We start from the raw sequence: 21,043 nt of genomic DNA, 5'->3' as shown, positions 1-21,043 counted from the left end.
TGGGCTGGGGGCCGGGAAAGTCACAGGACAGTGGAGGGGGGGGGGGGGCTGTGTTTGTGAGGGAACCCGAGCGTCTGCAGAGGCAGGACTCTCTTGGTTTATTGGAACAACACTGAAAGTAATGCAGGTATTTCAAAGAAGAAGTCTCACACCACAAAGTTCAACGGTGAGTCACTCTTAGAGGTCGAGCTGGAAGCAGACTGTGGTTTGTGAGCTTATTTGATGGCGATGACGACACTTTAACAGCCAAAAGAATGAGCTTTGTGTAAAACTGAGAAGAATGTACAACAAGAATCATCACTGACTACGTTTACATGCAGTCAATAACCCTTTTCTAACCGGAATATTAGCAATAACCCGGTTGCGCACGGCCATGTAAACACCAATAACCCCTTTGAATTACCGGAATTTGCTCATATTCCAGTTTTTAAAAACCCGAATATGACCCCTGGGTTACTCCTTTTCTAACCCGAATATTTGGTCATGTAAACGTCTAACGGGATATCCCCATCAAAAGGAACATGGATTTGTTTTCTGCGCATGTTTTCACAAGGAATCTTGCTCTTTTGAGTCCAGGAAGTTCTTATAAACATGGAGAAACGCAAGACCAGGAGGAGACGAATCACTTCATAAATGTAATGAAAGATATGAACATTTTGGCATTTGTAGACGGTAGAAAGTACCGCAATAGAGAGATTTACAAAAAGGTGAGCGAAAAGTTGCACAAAGCAGGATTTGTACGAATGCCAGACCAGATCAAGCTCCGCTGGAAGACGCTGAAAAAGGTCGAACTACAGGACCAAGAAACAAAACGACTTCTACTGGGCTGGTCATTATCCGCCGTGCTGCTGATATTGTTGTTGTTTTGAATTTGGATACAGGAAGAAGAAGCGGAAATGATGGGAATTGCGGAAATGATGTTCTCCGCGCGTCGCTGGTTTGATCCAGATATCCCAAATGATTACAATTACCATGTATACAGGGAGAACCCTGTTTGCTCACGCATGTAAACAGATTATTCCCAATGTTTCAGTAACCGGAATATTGACCTTAACCCGAAATTCGACTGCATGTAAACATAGTCAATGGTTTTGTTTCTACAGGCAGACTTGTCATTCTTATTATTGTCAATACTAGTATCAATATTTTCGTGCACTAATGTAAGCAAAACAAAAAGGGAGGGGTTTCTGCAGCCTGATAATAGCACATGTCATGACCATATCGCAAAGACACATGATAACCAAACTGTAACCAATACCTGACGTTTCAATACCAGAGATGGACTAAGTCTGGCTCTTATTGCCAAGTTCTGGACCATATGGCCAATATCTCACCTGACACATGGCCTCGTGAGCTCAATTAGCCTACATGGATATCACTTGGTCCTTGCTGTTTTGCCACTAATTGTGCTGAAAGTGGTGCCTATTTAGCTGAAAAGCCTTGGAGGCATGTTTATTTCAAAGATAAATAAAATATATAATATATATATATATATAATATATATATATATATATATACATATATATATATATATAATGTCTGATCTTGCATGTTATGGCTGAACCAAATGAGATATTCTCCATCAATGTTAGGCTACTTACTAAACCAAATCTCCAATAGAAAAGGAAATAAATCTACATTTTACCCCCCAAAAAACGTCAAAAGTGCTTTTCTTTCATAAAAACATATGACCTATTCAGCTGTCTGTTCTCTTCATAGGCTACAGTTCTCCTGTAGATACTGCTCATTCCCAACTCCAGGACCCCCTCTGAACTGGACGCTGGACTTCCTAACCACACAGACACAATCTGTGATGCTGAGCAAACATGTCTCTCCTCCCCGTCACCGAGCACCGAGGTCCCACAGGGCTGCGTGCTCCGTCTGCTCCTTCACGCCCACGACTGCTCTCCCTCCACTTCCATCATTAATATGGAGACGACACGACTGTAGTCGGCCTCATCACTAACGACGAAGAGGCTGCATACAGGAGGGAGGGAGGTAGAACAGTTGAAGGCCTGAGTCTGACTCTAAACATTAAGAACTTTCTCAGCCCAGGGCAGCGGATCCACACACCAGTCTTTATTAAAGGGGACCTATTATGAAAAACACGTTTTTTCTTGCTTTAACATATATAAAGTGGTCTCCCCTCAGCCTGCCAACTCAGATAAGGAGGAAAGCAGCCAAATTCTGCAGTGTCTGTACAGCCGCCCGGATGAGCCGTCCAGTGTGATGTGGCTTCAACGAGCCGTGATTTTCGTTACGTAACCAAAATGCAAACCACGCCCACAACTATAAAACCGTGTAACTGCATGAGAGCGTCCGACTATCGCGTCGCACTGCGTGACATCGGACGCTCTCTCTGTCCATCTCCCTCCAGCAGCTGCCACTTTATTGAGGTTTTTGTAGTGAAATGAGGAGGTATCATAGAGATAACTTCTCATTTCAACTAACTGGATCAGCCGTTCCCCATCCGTGACTGTTTCCTACAGCGCTTTCAACCGGCTTTCAACGTGAGCGACAGGAAAAAAATAGAAGCAGGGGGTCCGACAAATGTTCAGCTCAAAACGACGCTGCGTCGCTCGCGGCCAGTTAGGACAGTCCAATAGAAAATAAAGCAATGGAATTGTTTTTGTCGCTGACGCTCGCTCGCATCACATGCAGTTAGGATACGGTGTAATAGTGTACGTAGCCGGCTGCTTTTCTGCCCAGAGCAATGCTTTGTGCCCTCCCCTGCTACACGTCATTCAGGCAGCCAATCAGTGCAGAGCCTCATTATCATAACCTCCCCGCCCACTCAGAATCCCTCATAGATAATGAGGTTAGAGAATGAGATGATAAAGACATGGTTTAGAGGCTGAATTTCTAATTTATTTAGAAAAAACAATCAAAAGCTTGTTTTTAAGACATTCAAGGCCTGTTTAAAATAGATATTACATGCCATAATAGGATAGCTCATCAGCGCGTCTTCTACCTGAGGAAACCCAGGAGAGTTAATCCTTGGAAACTGCTGGTGAACTTCCACCGTTGCATGATGGAGAGTCCCTGTCTGAGTGCTACTGTACACAGCAGCACTCTCTGCTGAGGGTGGCAAGGATGGCTGGTACCCCTTTTCCACCAAACCGGTTCCAGGGCTGCTTCTGGGCCAGTGCTGATGCTGGTTCACAACTCGTTCAACTTGCAAACCAGCTGAGAACCGGTTTGTTTTTACATAGCTCGGGTGCTAAGGGGAGCCACGTCATTACGTCACTACAAATGCCAGTTACATCGCCACAAACATCAGTTATGTTGCTGCGTTTGCATTGGCCCGAAAATTGAAACAACAACGTATCTGCTCTAATACGGACTTGGTCCACGTAGCACAAGACAGTTTGTCTCCTCCACAGACCACTGCTGCATTGCTGGATCCATATTAATTCGTTGCTTATTTGAAAATGTCGCCGTCTCGCAGTCTTGCTATTGCCGTTGGTCTTACATAAGTGATTCTTTTCTCTAGCCCAGCAAAGAGTTGGTGCTACCTTCTAACCGTTTTTTTCTGGCCTGGAGCCAGTTCTTTGTCGCTGGGAACAGAAAGCCCGGTTCCAAACTCAGCACTGGCCCAGATTCAGCTCTGCAAAAACTCAAAATCTTACCAGGAATATTTGTCTTATTTTTAGTTAAAATGTCTCATTTTTAGTCAAAAAATCTCATTACACTAAAAACAAGAGTCATTACCAGAAAAATAACTTATTTGACAATTTTCACCTGTTTCAAGTAAATTTTCATTTGAAATAAGTAGAAAAATCTGCCAGTGGGACAAGATTTATCTTCTCATTAAAAGCAAAAAAATCTTGTTCCACTGGCAGATTTTTCTACTTATTTTAAGTGAAAATCTACTTGAAACATGTGAAATTTGTTGTTTTTTCCAGTGATGAGTCTTGTTTTAGGTGTAATGAGATTTTTTTTTTACTAAAAATGAGACATTTTAACTAGAAATAAGACAAATATTCTTGTTAAGATTTTGAGTTTTTGGGTTTGTAGAAAAAGGGGTATGAGAGGATCACTGGGGCCCAGCTTCCTCCCGTTGCCTCCGCAGATCCCTCAGGATTCATCCCACCCGGCCATGACCTGTTCCACCTCCTCCCCCCAGGAAGAAGCTACAGGTCTATCAAAGTGAGAACTACCAGAAGGACAGTTTGTTCCCACAGGCAGTCGGACTAACCAACAATACCCCAAACACACACAGCTACCTCATCTGAACGCTGCTATTTATGCTGCTACTTACTTATTACACAATAACACACACACTTTCTAATCATCAGAATCTTATGCTGCATTTAGAGCACATCTGCACCAACTGTAAATACTGTTTATTTATTCATATATTATATTCTTGTGTTGTTCTTATTTTTTTTAAACTTACATTATTTGTTTGTTTGCATTATGTTGCCCAGGAGTTGCCTTGCTGTCTCGGTGTTCTCTAGACAATGACAATAAAGATTTGATTTGATTTGACATTTTCAGTCTGTCCTGACGACGGGGCGCCGCGAGCTGCGTTAAAAACCTGGCTCTGTAGGCAGGAGCACAAAACAAAGGACTCACTCTTGATCCCATCCAGGTCAGCGGAGGCCAGCGTCAGGGCTTCGCTCTCGTCCGTGGGGATGCGCTGGTACTTGGCCTGCTCCGCGCCCGTCATGTTGCCCGTGCGCCGGCGCTCTTGCAGGTCGTAGCTGCGGCTGGCAGAGGAGACTCTCGTCAGCGGTACGTGTTCAGTTGAGGCCGGAGCTGAAGCTGATTGGGGTGGAGGGCTGGCAGTGGAGGGCGAAGACGGTTTACTAGAAATAAAGCAGAGACACGAGACAAAAGTGGGGATCAGAAACTCAGTAAATAGTTTTTTTGAGTATTAATATATCCTTTACAGTAACATTCAATTATCATCCAACACAAAACCCCCTCAAACTTTACTTACTTTCTGTCTTAGTCAGTTCTCAGCGGTATTTCAGTAATTTCTACAAAGTCCTCCTCGGTTTAACCTCAAATTAGGAAGTTTCAGACAGACAAACCTGTTCAGTCAACTAAAACTAGAAAACTAAACTACGAACGCTGTGCAGCTTCATCCCAGCTCAGATTGAAACCTCATCGACTGGGAGAGTAAATGTCATAAGGAGGAGCCTGGTGCTACTGAGGTGCGTCATGTCGTCTATAGCGACAAAAGATATATGGGTCTGCGCAGAGAGGATTACTCTGGTCCATCAGATCAGCCCAGCAGGCCCACTGGATGCCTGAGACATGGTAACGTAATAGCGTGTATCTCTCAGCCCAAGCAGGCACAAACCTGAGCCGCCGTGCTCGATGAAAGCGGCCGTGAGAACATTTCAGCAACAAAATAAAGTCTCATTTTGTTTGAGACCGTTTGATAATACTCACTCGGGGGAAGATGCATCTTCAGCATCTGCTCCCTCAGACGACTGAGACGCCATCCGCTCCCGGGTCGAGTGTGGGCTGTCTCTGCCATGTTTGGCCGCTTGGTCTTCATCAGACACAAAGAACTGTGGGGGGGATTCAGACAGAGAGATCTGCTTAACATACACATATAAACCAAGCTGTGATTACATCTAAAGAAATCCAATAATCAACCCATGACAGAACCACTGACCTAGGAAGAGTTTTGAAGTCTAAACTGATCATGAGGAGAATTAGATGAAATTTCTAACGGTGCCAAACACACCTGTATAGTCTAGGAAACCTGGCTGGACCAGTTTTATTTTCTCCTCCTTTTTAAAGAGACTTATTATGACTTCATTTCAAAAAATGAAATATCTGACATGGTTTGATGAAAGAAAGAAAAAGATAAGTTTGCTCCTCAACGCTACTTCCTTTTTCCACAGGGTGTACCTCTTGAAATGGGCGTCAACCAATTTGTAGCTCCCACTTCTGGAGATACAACAAATGCTACAAGATGTGAAGTTGAGTGAAGACAGAGACGGAGATGCTGGATAACTGAACTTTGATATGGGTCTATGATGAGGTCTATGATGGGGTCTATGATGCCATGGCTGCCTGCAAATCTCCCTCAATGACAGATTTTTTACACTCAGCTCACCTCTAACAAGTTAAAGTTGTTATTCCACAGTTTTTGAAGTGAAAGTAATTTTAAATCACATATATAACCTCTCCAGCACAGAAACCTCTTCTCTATTTTTTTGTTTTGTTTTCTTGTTGTGATTTTTCATTAACTCTGCTATCAGAATACTCCAGACAGAAGTAGTGAAGGTTGCCCGAGCCCAAATGGTAAATAATTTTTTGGAGAACATATGCTTTCACAGCTATACACTTTGTTGATCTACAGATGATTTGCTGAAGGAGCAGCAGCCAAAAACGGAGAGATAATTTAATCTCCAAGTCCTAAACAAAGGTGTGGCCATAAAGACGACACGAGAACTGCACACATTCTGCAGTCGGGCCTTAGAGATGGACTGCAAACTAAGAAATATAGTTTATATTTGGATGCCATGCTTCGGGGTTAATTTTAATCCCCAAGTGTAAAACAAAACAGTGTATGACGGATTAAACAGAAAACAGTCGTATGCAAATATTAAATATCACATTAAAGTCAATTATCTTCAAAAGTCAAAAGCATTTACTTATATTCTGTTTAGATTAAAATTCAGTTTTATTTTGTCCTACATTATAACAACAAAACATGAAACCCACTGATGAATGATTAAGTCTGTACTGAAATATTCATAGGAGGAAAATATGGTAACAATTCAACAGTGACGGCTCAGTTCCAGTATCTGAGCAGCACAGAGGACGTTTCTAGCGCGAGCTCATTTAATCTGCACAATGTGAGCAGGTTTAATATGCATACAACCTAGATCTGAAAGTACCTCAAACGTGACTGAGGTTGGTTGGTCTGAGACTAATTTGTAATTTACAGTGCTTTAGATTTAATAAAGACAATGTGTCCTTATCGTGACTTGTTGCAGCAAACTGATTACAGTTATACTGTATAGTCCTATAACAACAACTCCAGTATGAATAATATAATTTAATATAAAGTTGAGTTTTGGTAATGGTCAGAAAGACTTTAAAGGGTCGGTGCTTCAGAAAAAGTGTCTAGAATAAATGACCTGTTGGTTTTCTACATTAAGTGTAATTCTAATGTATATACAAGCTATTTACTCCCAAAAACAGTAAAAAAAAAAAAGTCAAAAGGACGAGGGAACTCCAGTACTTACTTCCACATCTTTAGATCTGTCCGACTCAGACTGAACAGAAGGTGCTTCTGCTCCATCTTCCTCTTCCTCTTCATCTTCTCCCTCCTCTATCGGGTCGCCGGAGGGAGTGAGGCTGCTTTTGCGATCTTTCTCTTTTCTCTTTTTCTTGCTGCTCTTCTTCCGGCGGCCCTCGGAGGGGAGTTTGGACAGAGGCCGGTGGGTGTGCCGAGAGGAGTGGCGGTGGTCTGTGGAAACGTACGGGGATGAGTCCGAGCCAAACATGCATTCAACAACAGTGAAGCTTATTTTTTTCCCCTTACATTCGATGTCCTCCTCGTGGTAAGTGTGGTGCTGCTCGTCGGGGACGGCGGCAGCCGGGTGGAGGATCTGCTGGAAGCGCGGGACACTCAGAGCTTTATTCAGGTCCCCATCATCCTCATCCTCTGGACGTGAACGTTTTTGTGAAGATGAGGTAGCAGGAGCCTCTGGCTAGAAAAATAACAAACAAATAAATTAACGACATTTAAAACCTTTTTCTCTTTTTTCTTCTTTTAACAGTGATTAAAGCCCCGCTTTAAAAATCTGTGCGTGCTTGCTTTTCACTGAAACTGACCCCAGAGGGAGCTCTGGTCGCGTCTACGCATCACAACCCAGACATCATATGACCAGTCCTCACATGCGTGCACTCCTAAATTTGAGCTCTTAAGTGGAAACGATAAGCATGCGCATTGATCAGTTACAGTTTTTTTTTTCCCAAAAACATTGAGAGAGTTGGATCACATGAGTGACAATAGATCTGTTTTCTCACAGCACCCTGCCCCGCTGGAGGGATGTTGTGATAAGAATGGATCTACCTTGGCTGACGGGAGCGTGCAGCAGACAATCACCACTGAATTAAAGTTGCCATGGCTACCGTGCAGGCGTGCAGAAATCCTGCAGTGAACCCTTCCTCAGGCAAAACCCGGAGGTCATAAGTCATCTTATGACATATCAGTCATCTGTGAGGTTATCCCCTGAGCTGCAGGGGGCCATGAGAAGACTGCACTCCTCCACCCGAGACTCCAATTTTGAGGTTAAATCCCCCTTTCAGTTTATAAATCAGCAGACTGTCAAAACACCTGGCAAAAATATGAAATCATCAGCCCTAGACTAGAGGATATTCAGTCAGCTGTTTGATTTTGTTGTAATAATTCAATGCTTTTGAAATCAAATAGTAAAAAGTAGCGGAAAAAGAAAAATGGAACATCCAGAGTGAAAATTATGGAATCGATCATAAAAAAAATAAAATTAATCAGGACTTTGTGAAATCCATGACTTGAATAATTCAAGCCAGTAATGAAAAAGTGATGTTCTCCATCCATCAAGGTCATCCACCCGCTCTTTAGAGTCTAACAAATGTTCTAATCCAATTTCTGGCCACACCGATTTAAAAAATCCTGTCGTCTACTTGGTGGCAAAGAAACATCAACCTGAAGAGCTCCCCATCATCCTTAAACCCACTACTTTTGACTGATGCCTGCCTGTATCAACTCTAATAATAGTACAGGAAATGCAGCTGCATTCACTGTTGAGTTAAGACTTCTTCCTTCCCGTTACTGTTGAATTTCTTTAGTTGTGACATTTATAACTAAGACACATTTGACCTCAACTGTGTTATCCAGAAACTTTAATGTCATCCTGTGGTCCACCTGTACCCTCCCCCACCAACCTTACCCCTTTTTCTTTGCATCTGATCTAAATTATAGACCCCCACCTCTCCTAGTGGCATCCTTTTCTGATCTAAGGAAAGGGCAGCGCCGACCCGTGGCCGCAGCCTCAGGCACCTGTCTACTCATGTCTTATGTTGTTTGTCTTTTTTGTGTGTTTTCTTGGACGGGCTGTACTGGAAAAACTATTTCCCTTCGGGGATTAATAAAGTATTTTGAATTGAATTGAACTGGGTCAACAAAGAGTTGAATTACTGAGGGAAATTGGAGCCAAACAGAGGACCTGTCAGTAGGAAAAAGTTGAAATGATATACTCCGACAATCTGGCGTTGACCTCTCGGGTCCAAATGCAAAGTTGACTCTTTCTGAGCCAGCAAGTATGTTACAAGTATCTCTGCCAACAGATGACTAGTTATGTTACTGCAGCTTCTCTATCTAAAACGTCAAGCGTTTTAAAACCTGTGCATGTTTTTCCAACAGCTTTAAGACAATTTGGGACAAGATTATGCATAAAAAAAATAAATTAAAAAAAACCCAGATAAGACAGCTTTTCCTGCCAAAGATACAGATGACAAAATGTTTGTCTTCATGGATAAAACTGCCAATATTTTCTGAGCGCGAGTGTGAACTCTTGCAATAGATGCTGTATATTCTCATATCGTAACCGGCTTCAAGGACAGAAAATATAATTTGTGTACAAATCTATTTTTCACAAAGCAGCTTCATATTTTGGCACCTTTTTAATGGACAAAACACATTTCTAGAAATATTTTCTAGAAATACTGACTCAAAACTCTTTCCACCAGCTTAACATATCAGATAGATGACAACATGAAGCGGACAGACTTGGAGTTCATACCAAATTTAAAACGGTACTCGTCATGCACAAAAGGAATCCGACATATTAAGCTCATCAAATCCATCTTGACAAGACAACATGAACAAGAAACTCTGCTGTTGCTGCAGGATTCACAATACTCCACAGATGCAACCATGTGCACGACGGTGTGAAAAAGTGATTCCCATGACCCGTGCAAAAACGTGCCGTTTTACTATGACCTGTTTTTACATGCCACACACAGATGTCAAAAGCTGAGAGCCCCTGCTGAACTGCTGAAATTCATACCTTTTTAGGCACACATTCAATGTTGACACAGGGTTCGACTACTCATGTTTACATTTCCCTTTCACAAGAGATCCCAGAAGAGGCGTTAAAAAAGCATACATCGTCTAAGCTAGAACGTCTCCGAAAATGTTATATTTTCTACCATATGTATAGAGAAGTCTGAAAGGGATAAAAACATTAGAATAGCGTAAAATATTCTTCTCTTTCTGCTTCTATGCTCACTTTAAAGTCAGAAATATTGTTGCAATTGAGCATCAGCCAATGTTTGCATTGCTGTGTCATCTGGTCCTTTTCAGGTTTTAAAAAACAGGAGCTAAAAATAACTTCTCTTGGACTTCTGAATAAACAAAAGCAAAGCCCAAATGAAAGGCAGTGTGTAATGCACTAAGTGCAATCTCACTTCAATATGACAAGTAGCTGCTGCTCAAATGTAATTCATTAAGGAATGAGCAGCAAGTGGGACCACCTGTTTAAACGCTGCAGTTTGGGGTGTTTGCTGGTCTGCACCAGGGATGGGTTAAACACAATGCCAAGGAAGACAGACATCAGCAATGCTCTTAGAGATGTAATTACTTCAGCCTATCGATCTGGGAAGTTTTACAGGGCAGTTTTCCAGTGAAAAAGATTTTCGCCCAAGTGGAAAACAGTACTCGTGTTTCCAACATCCCTTGATTAGTGCAATATCTGAACATTGCAAAGAAAAACCTGTAATGGAAATGCCTCTATTTTGAAAAAACTACCAAATTTAGCAAAAGACCTTTTTAAGCTTTCACTGGGTGGTTTATCCAGATGTGTCGATAATCCAGTTTGTCACAAAAGTGTAATGGAAGCGCTCATCTCCTGCGTCACTGGCTGTGATGTAGCCAGTTAATCTATAGCAATCAAAATGTCGTTTCCAGCTGTTCTTGGCCTCATTACGAATGAATGACGTAGTTGTGCTATAACACTGCTTAGTCATTATGCATTACATAAGGGCTTTGCCTCTGAATAATCATCCACTCCCTTCGTCCTCGCAATAGTCAAAGGCTAACGATGGTTTTGTCCATCTTATTCAAAGTCCAGATCCTCTTTAACTGGATTGAAGAAAAGTCTTGAAGGACAAGATTCGAAGCGGTACGGCCGTACGGAGAGAGAACTAGGAGAGTTACATTCATACAGAGAAAAACACCTCAGCAGTACTTTTACCCCAAATTCTGAGTTTCCCCTTTTCCTTTGCGAAAAAGTGTAATGGAAATGCGACTAGTGAAGACAGCTGCCAATCTTTCCAGATGTGGATGTGCCAGCAATTACACTCAACAGTCACACTGTTAAATACCTCAGAGAAACATTGGAGAAAGTCATGTTAACTGTTAAAAGGTTTTAACAGTACAATTTAGATCAGACTGAACAACGTTGGCTTGTTTGGAAGCGCTGCCGGGGAAAATCCTCAGGTTCTTTTGCAAACTAAAGTTTGCTGGCTGTTTAAGTTTTCTGGAATAATGTTTGGACGAACGGGACCAAGTTTGGCCAAAATGCAGGAAAAACCCAACAGCATGAGAGCACAAACACCTCAGAGTCACAGAGTTGAGTTGGCTTTCACACTTACAGGCTTTGGTCCAGTTAAAACTAACTTGAGTTTGCTTTCATGTCTGGTGTGAACACAGCAAGCACTAACGGGTGTGGACTAACGTAACACCAACGAGAGCACCAAATTAGGAGGCCTCGATTCGAATCAAACGGTGAACTCTTGCAGCTCTCTAAGCCAAAATGAAATGGCATCAAAATAACCCCTAAACAGAAGTGCCAATTTGTCGAAACTACAGAAAATTGTAAATCAAATATCTTGCCTTTTCCTTTGCCATTACAAATATCTGCAAGATTTCAACATCTGTCTTCAGATAGAAATCAACCCTCAAGCCAAAATGCAATCCTGTTGGTAAATGGCACTCTCTCTTATCAGTGGTAAGAAATCTGACAATGTCAATTATGAAACTTAAACTAATGTAACACACTTCATCTTTATGTCAACTGTTGACAATCTGCAGTCCAGGAAGCCGGTTGAACACACAGATAAAAATGTATGTGTGTCCTTTGTGCCCCCCGACCCAGCAGTAATGTTTAATGTGTGCGTCGTCTTGCTTTCCTCAATGCTGACATTTTTCTTTTCGCTGGAAATAGGAAACGGGTGAGAATGTCAGTTAATCAAGTTATTGATCAACTCAGATCTCATGATGCAAGCTGAGCTGACGCACTGGTTCACTCTTGTGAGTCCTTATCGCTTAAGCTCCTGTGAATCCAACCTGCAACAGGGTTACAGGTGGTTCACAGGGTTTCTCTGGGCGAGAACAACCGCCATTAACTACAACAAGAAGAACATTTTCAGCTTAACCAGACTGAAAATATTGTGTTCTTTTAATTTACATTAAAAGAATTGATCTTGAAGCAATACAGAAGAAGTGTGCATGTGCAGTGGCCCTGTTGCAGATACTAAACCGTGGGTGGAAGCAGCTAGAGATTATCTGTGTCGTGAGGTAGTCTCAAATCCCACACAGTCAGCACTTTGAGGGAAAGCAGAGGGATGGGCTGCAGATGCTGGAGTGATCATGTCACACCATGTGGCCGATGTATCACTGCATTCCTGCATATCATAACATGACTCTGCAAGGTAACCCGAGCACACAAGGAGTCTCTCTTCCAGTGAAAGCCCGAGTTGGAAGCCAATTTTTACCCAACACCATTACTGTACATTTGTATTATGCAAGTGCTGATTCCTCCCTTTCCCCCCTCCCCCCCTAACTTCCTATTGCATTGTTAATAACAAGCCTGTTTTCCTCCAGTTAAAAAGGACGCTAAAAACAAATACTCATGAGATTAGAGGCATTTTTCTGGTTTCAGGTGGGCGGATTTTGTTTCCAGAAAAAAGATGCGTTCAATGTTGTGTGTTTTAATCAGCCATACGTTATATCGGTTTCATTATGAGTTTGCCTGAAACTGTGTCATCACTCATTTTTTATCTAAGTTGAATTGGTTTCACTGATAACCCCAGTCTACTGAGCATGAGCAATCCCACAAAGGCTGAGAGACTTGCATCACAAAATTAACAGGGAGTGGTGGCGGGAACTACAAAGAGTTGTTCTTCATTAATAACGTGATGGTTTATGTTCTTTGCCAAATAGCAAAACCCAATTCTGAAAATTTGGAGATGACGAATACCGTATTTTCTGGACTATAAGCCGCTACTTTTTTCATAGGTTTTGAACCATGCAGCTTATACAAAGGTGCGGCTATTCTGTGGATTTTTCTTCCACCGCTCGGAGCGCTCTAACCGGAATTAGAATAAAAACTAAGACAAAATAAATGCAAAGAAGAATACGCTACTTCTTCTTTAGCAGATAGAATTAGGTAGAAGCAGATTTCAAACAGATAAATAGATAAATAAATACTGGTTATTTTCTCTTGGTTCTGTCCAGTTTTAATCAGCAAAGTTGCTGCCGTGTTAAAAGACACTGTTAGGAAAGGATCTATTTAGGTACAAACATGTACATCATTTACAGTTCAAAATGGTTCTGTACATGTAGTAAATGTCTAATATAACAACATAAATATTTGCGGCTTGCATATCTTTTTTTTTTTAAACAGAGCGGATGCGGCTTATATACAGGTGCGGCTTATAGTCCAGAAAATATGGGTACATTTTTTTTTTTTTTTTTAATGCCTAGAAATGCTGCAGCAGCCGTCATGAAGGAAACATTTTCAGTCCATCACATAAACACAGAGCCTGTTTGGTTGTTGGTTTCCTTTGTAACAATCGCACTTACTGTCAATATACTCTAAAACTGTGTTTCCCAACCCTGGTCCTCGGGGCCCCATCCTGCATGTTTTAGATGCTACAGTATTTCAGCACACCTGATGGAAATTAACAGTCCTCAACAGCTTGTCACCAAGGTCTGAACAAGTCTGTTGGTGACACAGTTACATGTATCACGTTGTGCTGAAGCAGGGTAGAATCTAAAAACACGCAGGACAGTGTGTCCCGAGGACCAGGGTTAGGAAACACTGCTCTAGCAGCTCTGGAGCAACAACCAATCTAAAAATGCAAGTTTCCAGTAAAATAATAATTAAAGAAAGCACTTTTGGGAAGACAAGTCGTCACATTGCAACAATACCCGACTTGAAATCAGCCTTGAGGTTGGTTTTAAATAGACTGAACTAATTAACAACACAGAGGATAGAAAGGTCTAAAAACCCAAATGTTAAGCTTTTAAATCTAAATATAATGATGGAAACTACTGGCGTAAACAGTTTTCTACTCATAGATACCACCGATGTTTGCTCTAATTTCCTCTCTAGAACAAACCCTAACCTCTGAGATGCCACTGTGAAAAAACAAAGCAGAGAACTCAAAAAAAGAAACCCCAGTATTTAACTAAACACAACCACCGGCAGAGTCTGTAAATATTAAGTGTACGCTGGCAACAACGCTTTGTTGCAGTTGCATGTTCCTACAGTAGTAGTGGCAGCCTGGGTCATTTTTCTGTCTGGCTTTGCATTTTTGACATTTTTAACAGCTTTTTTCCTGATAATACATAGATTTTCTTTTTTCTTTTCTTTAAAAAAAAAAAAAAGACGTAAGAAAACGTAAGAGCATGTAAGAGCAGCTGAGCAAGAGAAATGTCCAGAGTGAGACTCCAGATCCTGACACTTTAACGAGGAGATGCTGAAGACCAAAACGGAGAGGAAGGGTGTGACTATTTAAACCGTTCATGCCGAGTACATCGGGCAACCGAGGACAGGGTATTATGGTTAATGCATCACTACAGTACGTGTGTCACCTTGAAATGACGGCATATTCCAGTCTGTCACCTCTACTTGTGTGGACATTAAGTGCCTGAACACAGCCCATAAAGGGTAACGAAGGAGGGACTGCAGGGTGTGTCAATAGATGGCGTAATCCTGGGCACGTTAGTATGACGGAGGATCTCTGCGCCTTTGATACCGAGCACATGGCTGCGAGGTTTCCTCCATGTTCTTCACTCATTTCCTCAAGGAATTCTGCAACCATGTAATTTTATTTGGGAATAAATAAACCGCCATTTAATTCAACTTATATTTTAGAAACTTGTAAATTCAAAAGTAAAGCTGAATAAACCAAGCTGTTATCAGTGGTTCACCGTGATGAAATCCACGTGCTTACATTTGAGGGGCGACTGCAACCGGCATCATATTAAGACAAAAAATTGGGAAGCAATTATTAACTTTTTATGTGAGAGTATGGCGGACTCATAAAGCTGTTGATTAAGTTAAAGTGTCAAGAAGTACAGTGAATATTAACTTGCTGCAAAGTTGATAAAGAGATTGTATATACCTGGAGAGCAAAGATAAATAATCAATCGGATGCCATATATTCTCAGAATGCCTGTTTGTAAAATTCAAACATGCTAAATTGAGTCATGTGTTCAAGACGCACAAACTCACCTTCAGCGTATACAGAAAGTCCATCGCATTAATATGCAGGTGGGTTAGTGCTTCCAAAAAAAAAACCTACCAAAAATAAAAGAGGAAGATAGCTATATTTGTTCTTCCCCAGTTAAAACGTAAAAGATAGAAACACTAGTCACTTTTGTGAAGTTTGTTTCCCCATTTCATTTAGTCCCCGTCACATGACCAGGGCAGATCCTTAGAGAAGGAAGAAGACTCCGCTCCAAGGAAGGAAGAAAAAAAATAAAAATCAATTATTCTTTAAATCCAGACAGGTGACTGATCCGTGATCACACATGCACACAACGGCGCATTGTGAACGAGATAATAATTAACTCAAAGGAGATGGAGCCTAAGTGGGCAGCCAATAACTGCCAACACACCGTCATAGAGCAAACACTTTTATCTAAAGCTTCTCAATGATCAAGTTATGCGTTGGCAAGTGCGGTTAGAGCCACGTCAGAGTCTGGTCCACACATTCAGGAGGTTTAAAGCAGCTTGTCCTCAAACCGAAGACTAAAAGCGGGAAAGAAACTTCTGATTTCACTCAGGGCAAATCTTTATCAAATAACTGTTTCTAAGGAGCTGAAGTTAAAAGGAGAACCTCGCTGGCGAGATTATGCAGCAAATAAATACAAAGATAAAGTGTTGTATCCACTTTTATCTTATCAAAACAAAATTCCTGTGAGGAACACCCAGTCTCAGGCTGATTTTGAAGAATTAGTCCATGAGTTTGCTTTTTTTAAAGCCTCTCTTAAAACACACACACACACCTTTTATCACCATTATCTTAAAATCCTCCAGCTACAGCACCCTCTTTCTTTCAAAAGGTGAAATGTTTTGATAAAGTTACTGTTGGTGTCGTCTCAAGTGACCGATCTAACGGTTTCCTCTATTCATCACGCATCTGTGTGTAACATAAGACCCTTTGTGCGTTTCTCCCGAACATATTCTTCCTTGGACAGGTACACACGGCTCAGGAGATGCACGTTTCTGACCACGAGGACATTATCTAACGATCCTGACATGAACACTGATTTCCAGCAGAGCAAAGAGTGGTTTTATGACGGTTGTACATAAACAAGCCAATATACTTTACACCATCATCATGCAGTATGTCCTAATAAACTCATCACATCGTTTTTGCATGGCATCTTTTTTTTTTTATGTTTTAAATTTACAACATCTTTCACGGGTTGGTAGTTACGAGTTATGTTTTCACTTGCATTTCTTAAGCACTTTCCTTTCAGTTTCAAAATGATAGTTTATCTCTAGAAATGAACCTGTGGGTGTAACAGGTAGATTTAAGGGCTGTCACCACAGATGCATCGTTGTGTAACATTCAAGAGGAAGGAACTCACAGATTGCTGACAAAAACGCAAAGCTAAGTAAAAAAAAAACAACTAAAAACGGGCATTTCCTTAACTGTTGCTGCAGCAATGACAAGGGAACCTTTTTGCCGATTTTAGATAAATATTTCTTCACCTGAAGTTGGTCAAAAGAGGCCTGTGAGACTTGCGAGGAGAAAACCACTTTGCTATTGCTCCTACTGTTGGAAAAAATGACCATTTTCATCCATCAGAAACATGAGCCATGTTACTATAAACATTGGAAATCTTAAATTTAATAAAAAGGATCGTGGCAGCTGTTGCAAAACATGGGTAAAAATCAATACAAAGACTTATCTTTATGAGTCCTGGAATGTAATGTAGTACAAGTAATCCTGGGATTCTCCTGCCTTAAAATCTAGCAATATGAGACTATTAGAGGTGGATTTTTCCTTCAGACTTGTGATAAGCACTCATGCACCGTCTTAATCTTAAAATGATGTGGTTTGTTGAGAACCTCCAGAGAAGAATGCTGCTTGCTTTGGCCACCGACCAGGAGCTCCCAGAGCTTTGACGGTCACGTTTATCACGCCAATTTCAAAAGCAGCTCTCCAATCATCCTTTTCCCCGAATAGTGTCAACTCTTTGACTTAAAGAAAAATGGCTTCATTTAGGGAGTTGTTCACATTCCTGAGGGAAAACCCTCAGCAGAAGCAACTCTTTATAGTTATTTGAACTATTCATTTTCATTTTTTTGCAGTCAGAAGTGTATGTTGCCAGGGCGGTGGATTTGTAGGCACAGCAGTAAAAAAGGACCAGCCCTATCCAAAACACTCTGACGCAGTGAGCAAAGAGGAAGCTGATGCAGCATAAATCCTGCACAGGGAGAATGTGAACCGACACAGAGTAAAACTTTGGACCTACATTCTCAAGCATGACAAGATTAAACTATTAAGTGAGCAGCACCTGAGCTGCATTTAATCTGATGTGTTACCAGAATTTGGCTGGCGATGCCGGGACCTGATCTGCATGTGCAAACTCAGGCGTCATTACACGTGGTTGCATGGACTTACGCCCTGAATCACTGATGCAAGAGCATTTGTAATCTCCTTGGATGTGCTGTTGTTGCTCATGGCTCTGCAGTGGCGTTACTGCTGGACAGGCGCTGGGAAGCTGGTTCTGACTCGTATGGCTTTAGCCCTTCTCTTTCTCGCTGGGACTCAAACAGCTTTTGGGCAGCATAACCTGGAGACAGACACAGATCAAGGAGTTAGTTCCCAAATGCACAGAGATTCAACAGTTAAGGCACATGAGATGGAAAGAGACTTGCATGAATAATGCCGAGCTATAAAGCGAGGCCAGAAAGTATGAGCCGGCCAAAAGGTTTCGCTGCATCTGGAATTTAAATTAGTTTAAAAAAAAAGAAAAAAAAAGGAGGTCGTTTTTCTTTTTGGCATTTTGGTGGCGAGTGTGTGAGCCTGTTATGCTCTCACCTTGTTAATAAAATATGAAGCTGGATAACAAACAAGAAGACTGTTAACTTCACCTTACAAAAGAAAAAGTCCAAAGTTGGCTTTGTGGGCCTCTCAAGAACACAACTTCCCTTTTTCATGTTTAAATAAACATTAAAAACACTCACATAGCACTCAATTCCCAACAGTGGCAGGAAATGGCTTTAATAAAGTACAATTGTCTGCAATTTATTAATTTCAAGCCCTGCAGCACCTTCTTAATGCCTAACAATGCCATTAACCAGTTAGCCTGATAAGAGTCAGATAAAAGCCCAGAGGACCTTTCTGATAAGCAGCAACGCGTGCCTCCGTTATTTATCACTGAAGCACTTCATCAAAAGCATTTCACTCGCAATATTAATGAAACAATGTTTCCCTTCAGTCCAACTTCAGAGGACTACCTTCTTCTGTTTCACTCTTCAGGAACAATTTGAAATCCCACCGTGCCAGAGCCAGCCGGGCCGTCTGGCAGTAGCTATCAAAGAGATATCAATGACCTTGTTGACGGAGAGGGATTTAATAGAGGTGTTTCATTAAAGTGTAATAAAAACGGATTCAACTCAAAGCAGCAATAAGTAGCAACTGGCCAAAAGTGGTAACCTGCCAAAGTAAATAAATAAAAAATACAACCACAGTAACAGAGTTATAATTACTGCACCAAAACTCATTTACACATTTTGAGACTGTCCAGTTAAAGGGATTAATACTAGGAGAGTGGGTTATCTTGAGTGCTTAAAAGATGACTTTCTCAGTAAACCTAGAACCAACCACTGTGGAAAAGCCAGGAGTGGTTACACAGGGATAAGGTTACAGAACCCTGGGATTCTGGGTAGAAACCATGGGAACCAGTTTATCTACCTGAGGGCATGTCTGTAATAATACCGCAAGGATAACAATAATCCTCTGAAAGAGAAAACAATAATACCAACTGCAATTGTCTTTTCAAGCAAGTTGAATTAAAAGAAGGAAGAAAAAAAAGAGGAAAAAAAAGTCATCTTAAAAGGTTTTCGGCCTGCTACCAAGTACAAAGCGAACCAACCGTCCCTCGTGTAACATCTGAAAAACACCACAAAGACATGGCTAAATCCCAACAGCGTAAAAGGAAGCTAGGAAACATTTTAACGTCTTTACAGAGTAATGCAGAGGCCTGCTACGGTACAACATGTTCCAGAAATACAACCCCCCCTCAAAAAAACATCCATACTTTTCCATACTAGGTACAGAATAAAATGTGTGCAGACAAAAAAAAAAAACCTTTTGGAAAACTAGTAAGGGAGGAAGTCTGAAAATGGGAAGGAGCTTAGGAGCTTTAATCATAAAAAAGTGTATTCTGGGATTCTTTTTGGCATGTATAACGTCAGAAACCAGAAATATGGATACATGGACTGAACCATCTATAAATCACATGCATTTACCGTCTTCAGATGCTGATTAGCCAGCATGAGACTGACCTCAAACATCCAGGCCCACTCTTGGAGCACTAGCTCTGGCAATAAGACGAACAGGCAGCTCTGGAGCAGATGGTTCAACCTCCCAAGACTCATGATCTCAGCATCGTTGGGATTACATGCTCAAGCTGTAGTAAGATGCTGGAAAACCTACCTGCCAAATACCTTTAAAAACTGTGTGTGGGTTTCATTTGTTTGTGTGCGTTGCTGTGCATGTGTGTGTGTGGTCTTGTCAAGCGCCAACTCAAAACTATTAGGTTATTCTGTAAAGTTCATTGACTTTTGCAAGTATGAATTAACTAAAAACTGATGCAATGCAACATTTATCTCAAAGTTACAGAAATATAGACTTGTATGCCGTGTGAAAAGTTGCTTTTGAGGCTGCAGGGCTTATTAGGATCGATGAGCACTGAGTAGCAACTGTGCATTCAACTGTAGCTACTTCAAATGTGTCCGTTTCTTACCCGTTGACATGATTGTGTTAACTTGTGGTTTTTGTTGTGTGAACTTTGGGACAAAAAAAAATAAATAAATAAAAATAATAATACATTAATGCTTTCTTTCACGTATGTAAAGCTTTGTCTGTGTATTTAACAGTGTCTCTCCATTCTTACTCAAGCTTGCTTGGCCAAATGACCCTAGGTAGGTGGTACTACTTCTGAAAGTACTTCGCCCTCAGTATCTTGGCCAGTACTTAGTTTAGTCCCTGGTTCTGGTGGTTGAAATGAGCAGGGCCAGGTCCATGAACAGTTTTCGGTACGGCAGATTTTCCTGAGTTCATGAAAAACCAAATAATTGTTGTTGTTTTTTGGGGGGGGGATTTTTATGAGAATGTTAGGGACCTCCAAAAGATAGGAGGATCACGGACTGAATTAAATAATTTGGCATGTATCAGGTTACATACAGCCGTGACTACAGGTTAGAAATTATGTTTAGGTGTAGAGGCTGTGATTAAGCACAGAGGATCAGTGACCAACAACCCATCAAAGAACTGTCGACTCCCAGACAACGTCTTAAAAACTGCCTACTCTGCACAGAAAATTTCACTTTCACTTCACGTGACCTTCTGTGTTAAACACAAACATGACTGTTAAAAATCCTTTACTGTCCCTCATCACAGTGATAAGGAAAAGAGGCGAGATGGTAAGATGGCAGGACAGAGGTCACAAGCCAGACTTGAACTCAAAACATTAACTTGCACGGGCCTTAAACCAGCGTCCTGTCAAGATGCCCTGACCAAGCACCGCTTCGGTCCTGGCCCGCAAGTCCTG

At 41.4% G+C, this 21,043-nt stretch overlaps 2 protein-coding genes across 4 annotated transcripts in view; both read right to left on the bottom strand.

The window, feature by feature from the left end:
* acbd5a (acyl-CoA binding domain containing 5a) overlaps positions 1–21,043 on the bottom strand; it is a 171,144-nt gene that overhangs the window by 126,053 nt on the left and 24,048 nt on the right. The gene's annotated exons all lie outside the window — the stretch shown is intronic.
* slc4a2b (solute carrier family 4 member 2b) overlaps positions 1–21,043 on the bottom strand; it is a 38,783-nt gene that overhangs the window by 16,659 nt on the left and 1,081 nt on the right. For all 3 annotated transcript variants that reach the window (XM_061713639.1, XM_061713640.1, XM_061713641.1), the window contains exons 2-6: positions 17,887–18,058; positions 7,517–7,685; positions 7,218–7,441; positions 5,404–5,525; positions 4,579–4,811 (exon numbers count right to left, since the gene is read on the bottom strand). In XM_061713639.1, the coding sequence (XP_061569623.1) occupies positions 4,579–4,811; positions 5,404–5,525; positions 7,218–7,441; positions 7,517–7,685; positions 17,887–17,946 (808 nt within the window). In that variant the 5' untranslated portion in view covers positions 17,947–18,058. The remainder of the gene's footprint in view (positions 1–4,578; positions 4,812–5,403; positions 5,526–7,217; positions 7,442–7,516; positions 7,686–17,886; positions 18,059–21,043) is intronic.

The sequence above is a fragment of the Cololabis saira genome, chromosome 22, assembly GCF_033807715.1.
Source record: "Cololabis saira isolate AMF1-May2022 chromosome 22, fColSai1.1, whole genome shotgun sequence".
Classification (NCBI taxonomy): Eukaryota; Metazoa; Chordata; class Actinopteri; order Beloniformes; family Belonidae; genus Cololabis; species Cololabis saira.
Note: the sequence above shows the minus strand (reverse complement) of the source record. Positions and strands in the feature narration are given on the sequence as shown.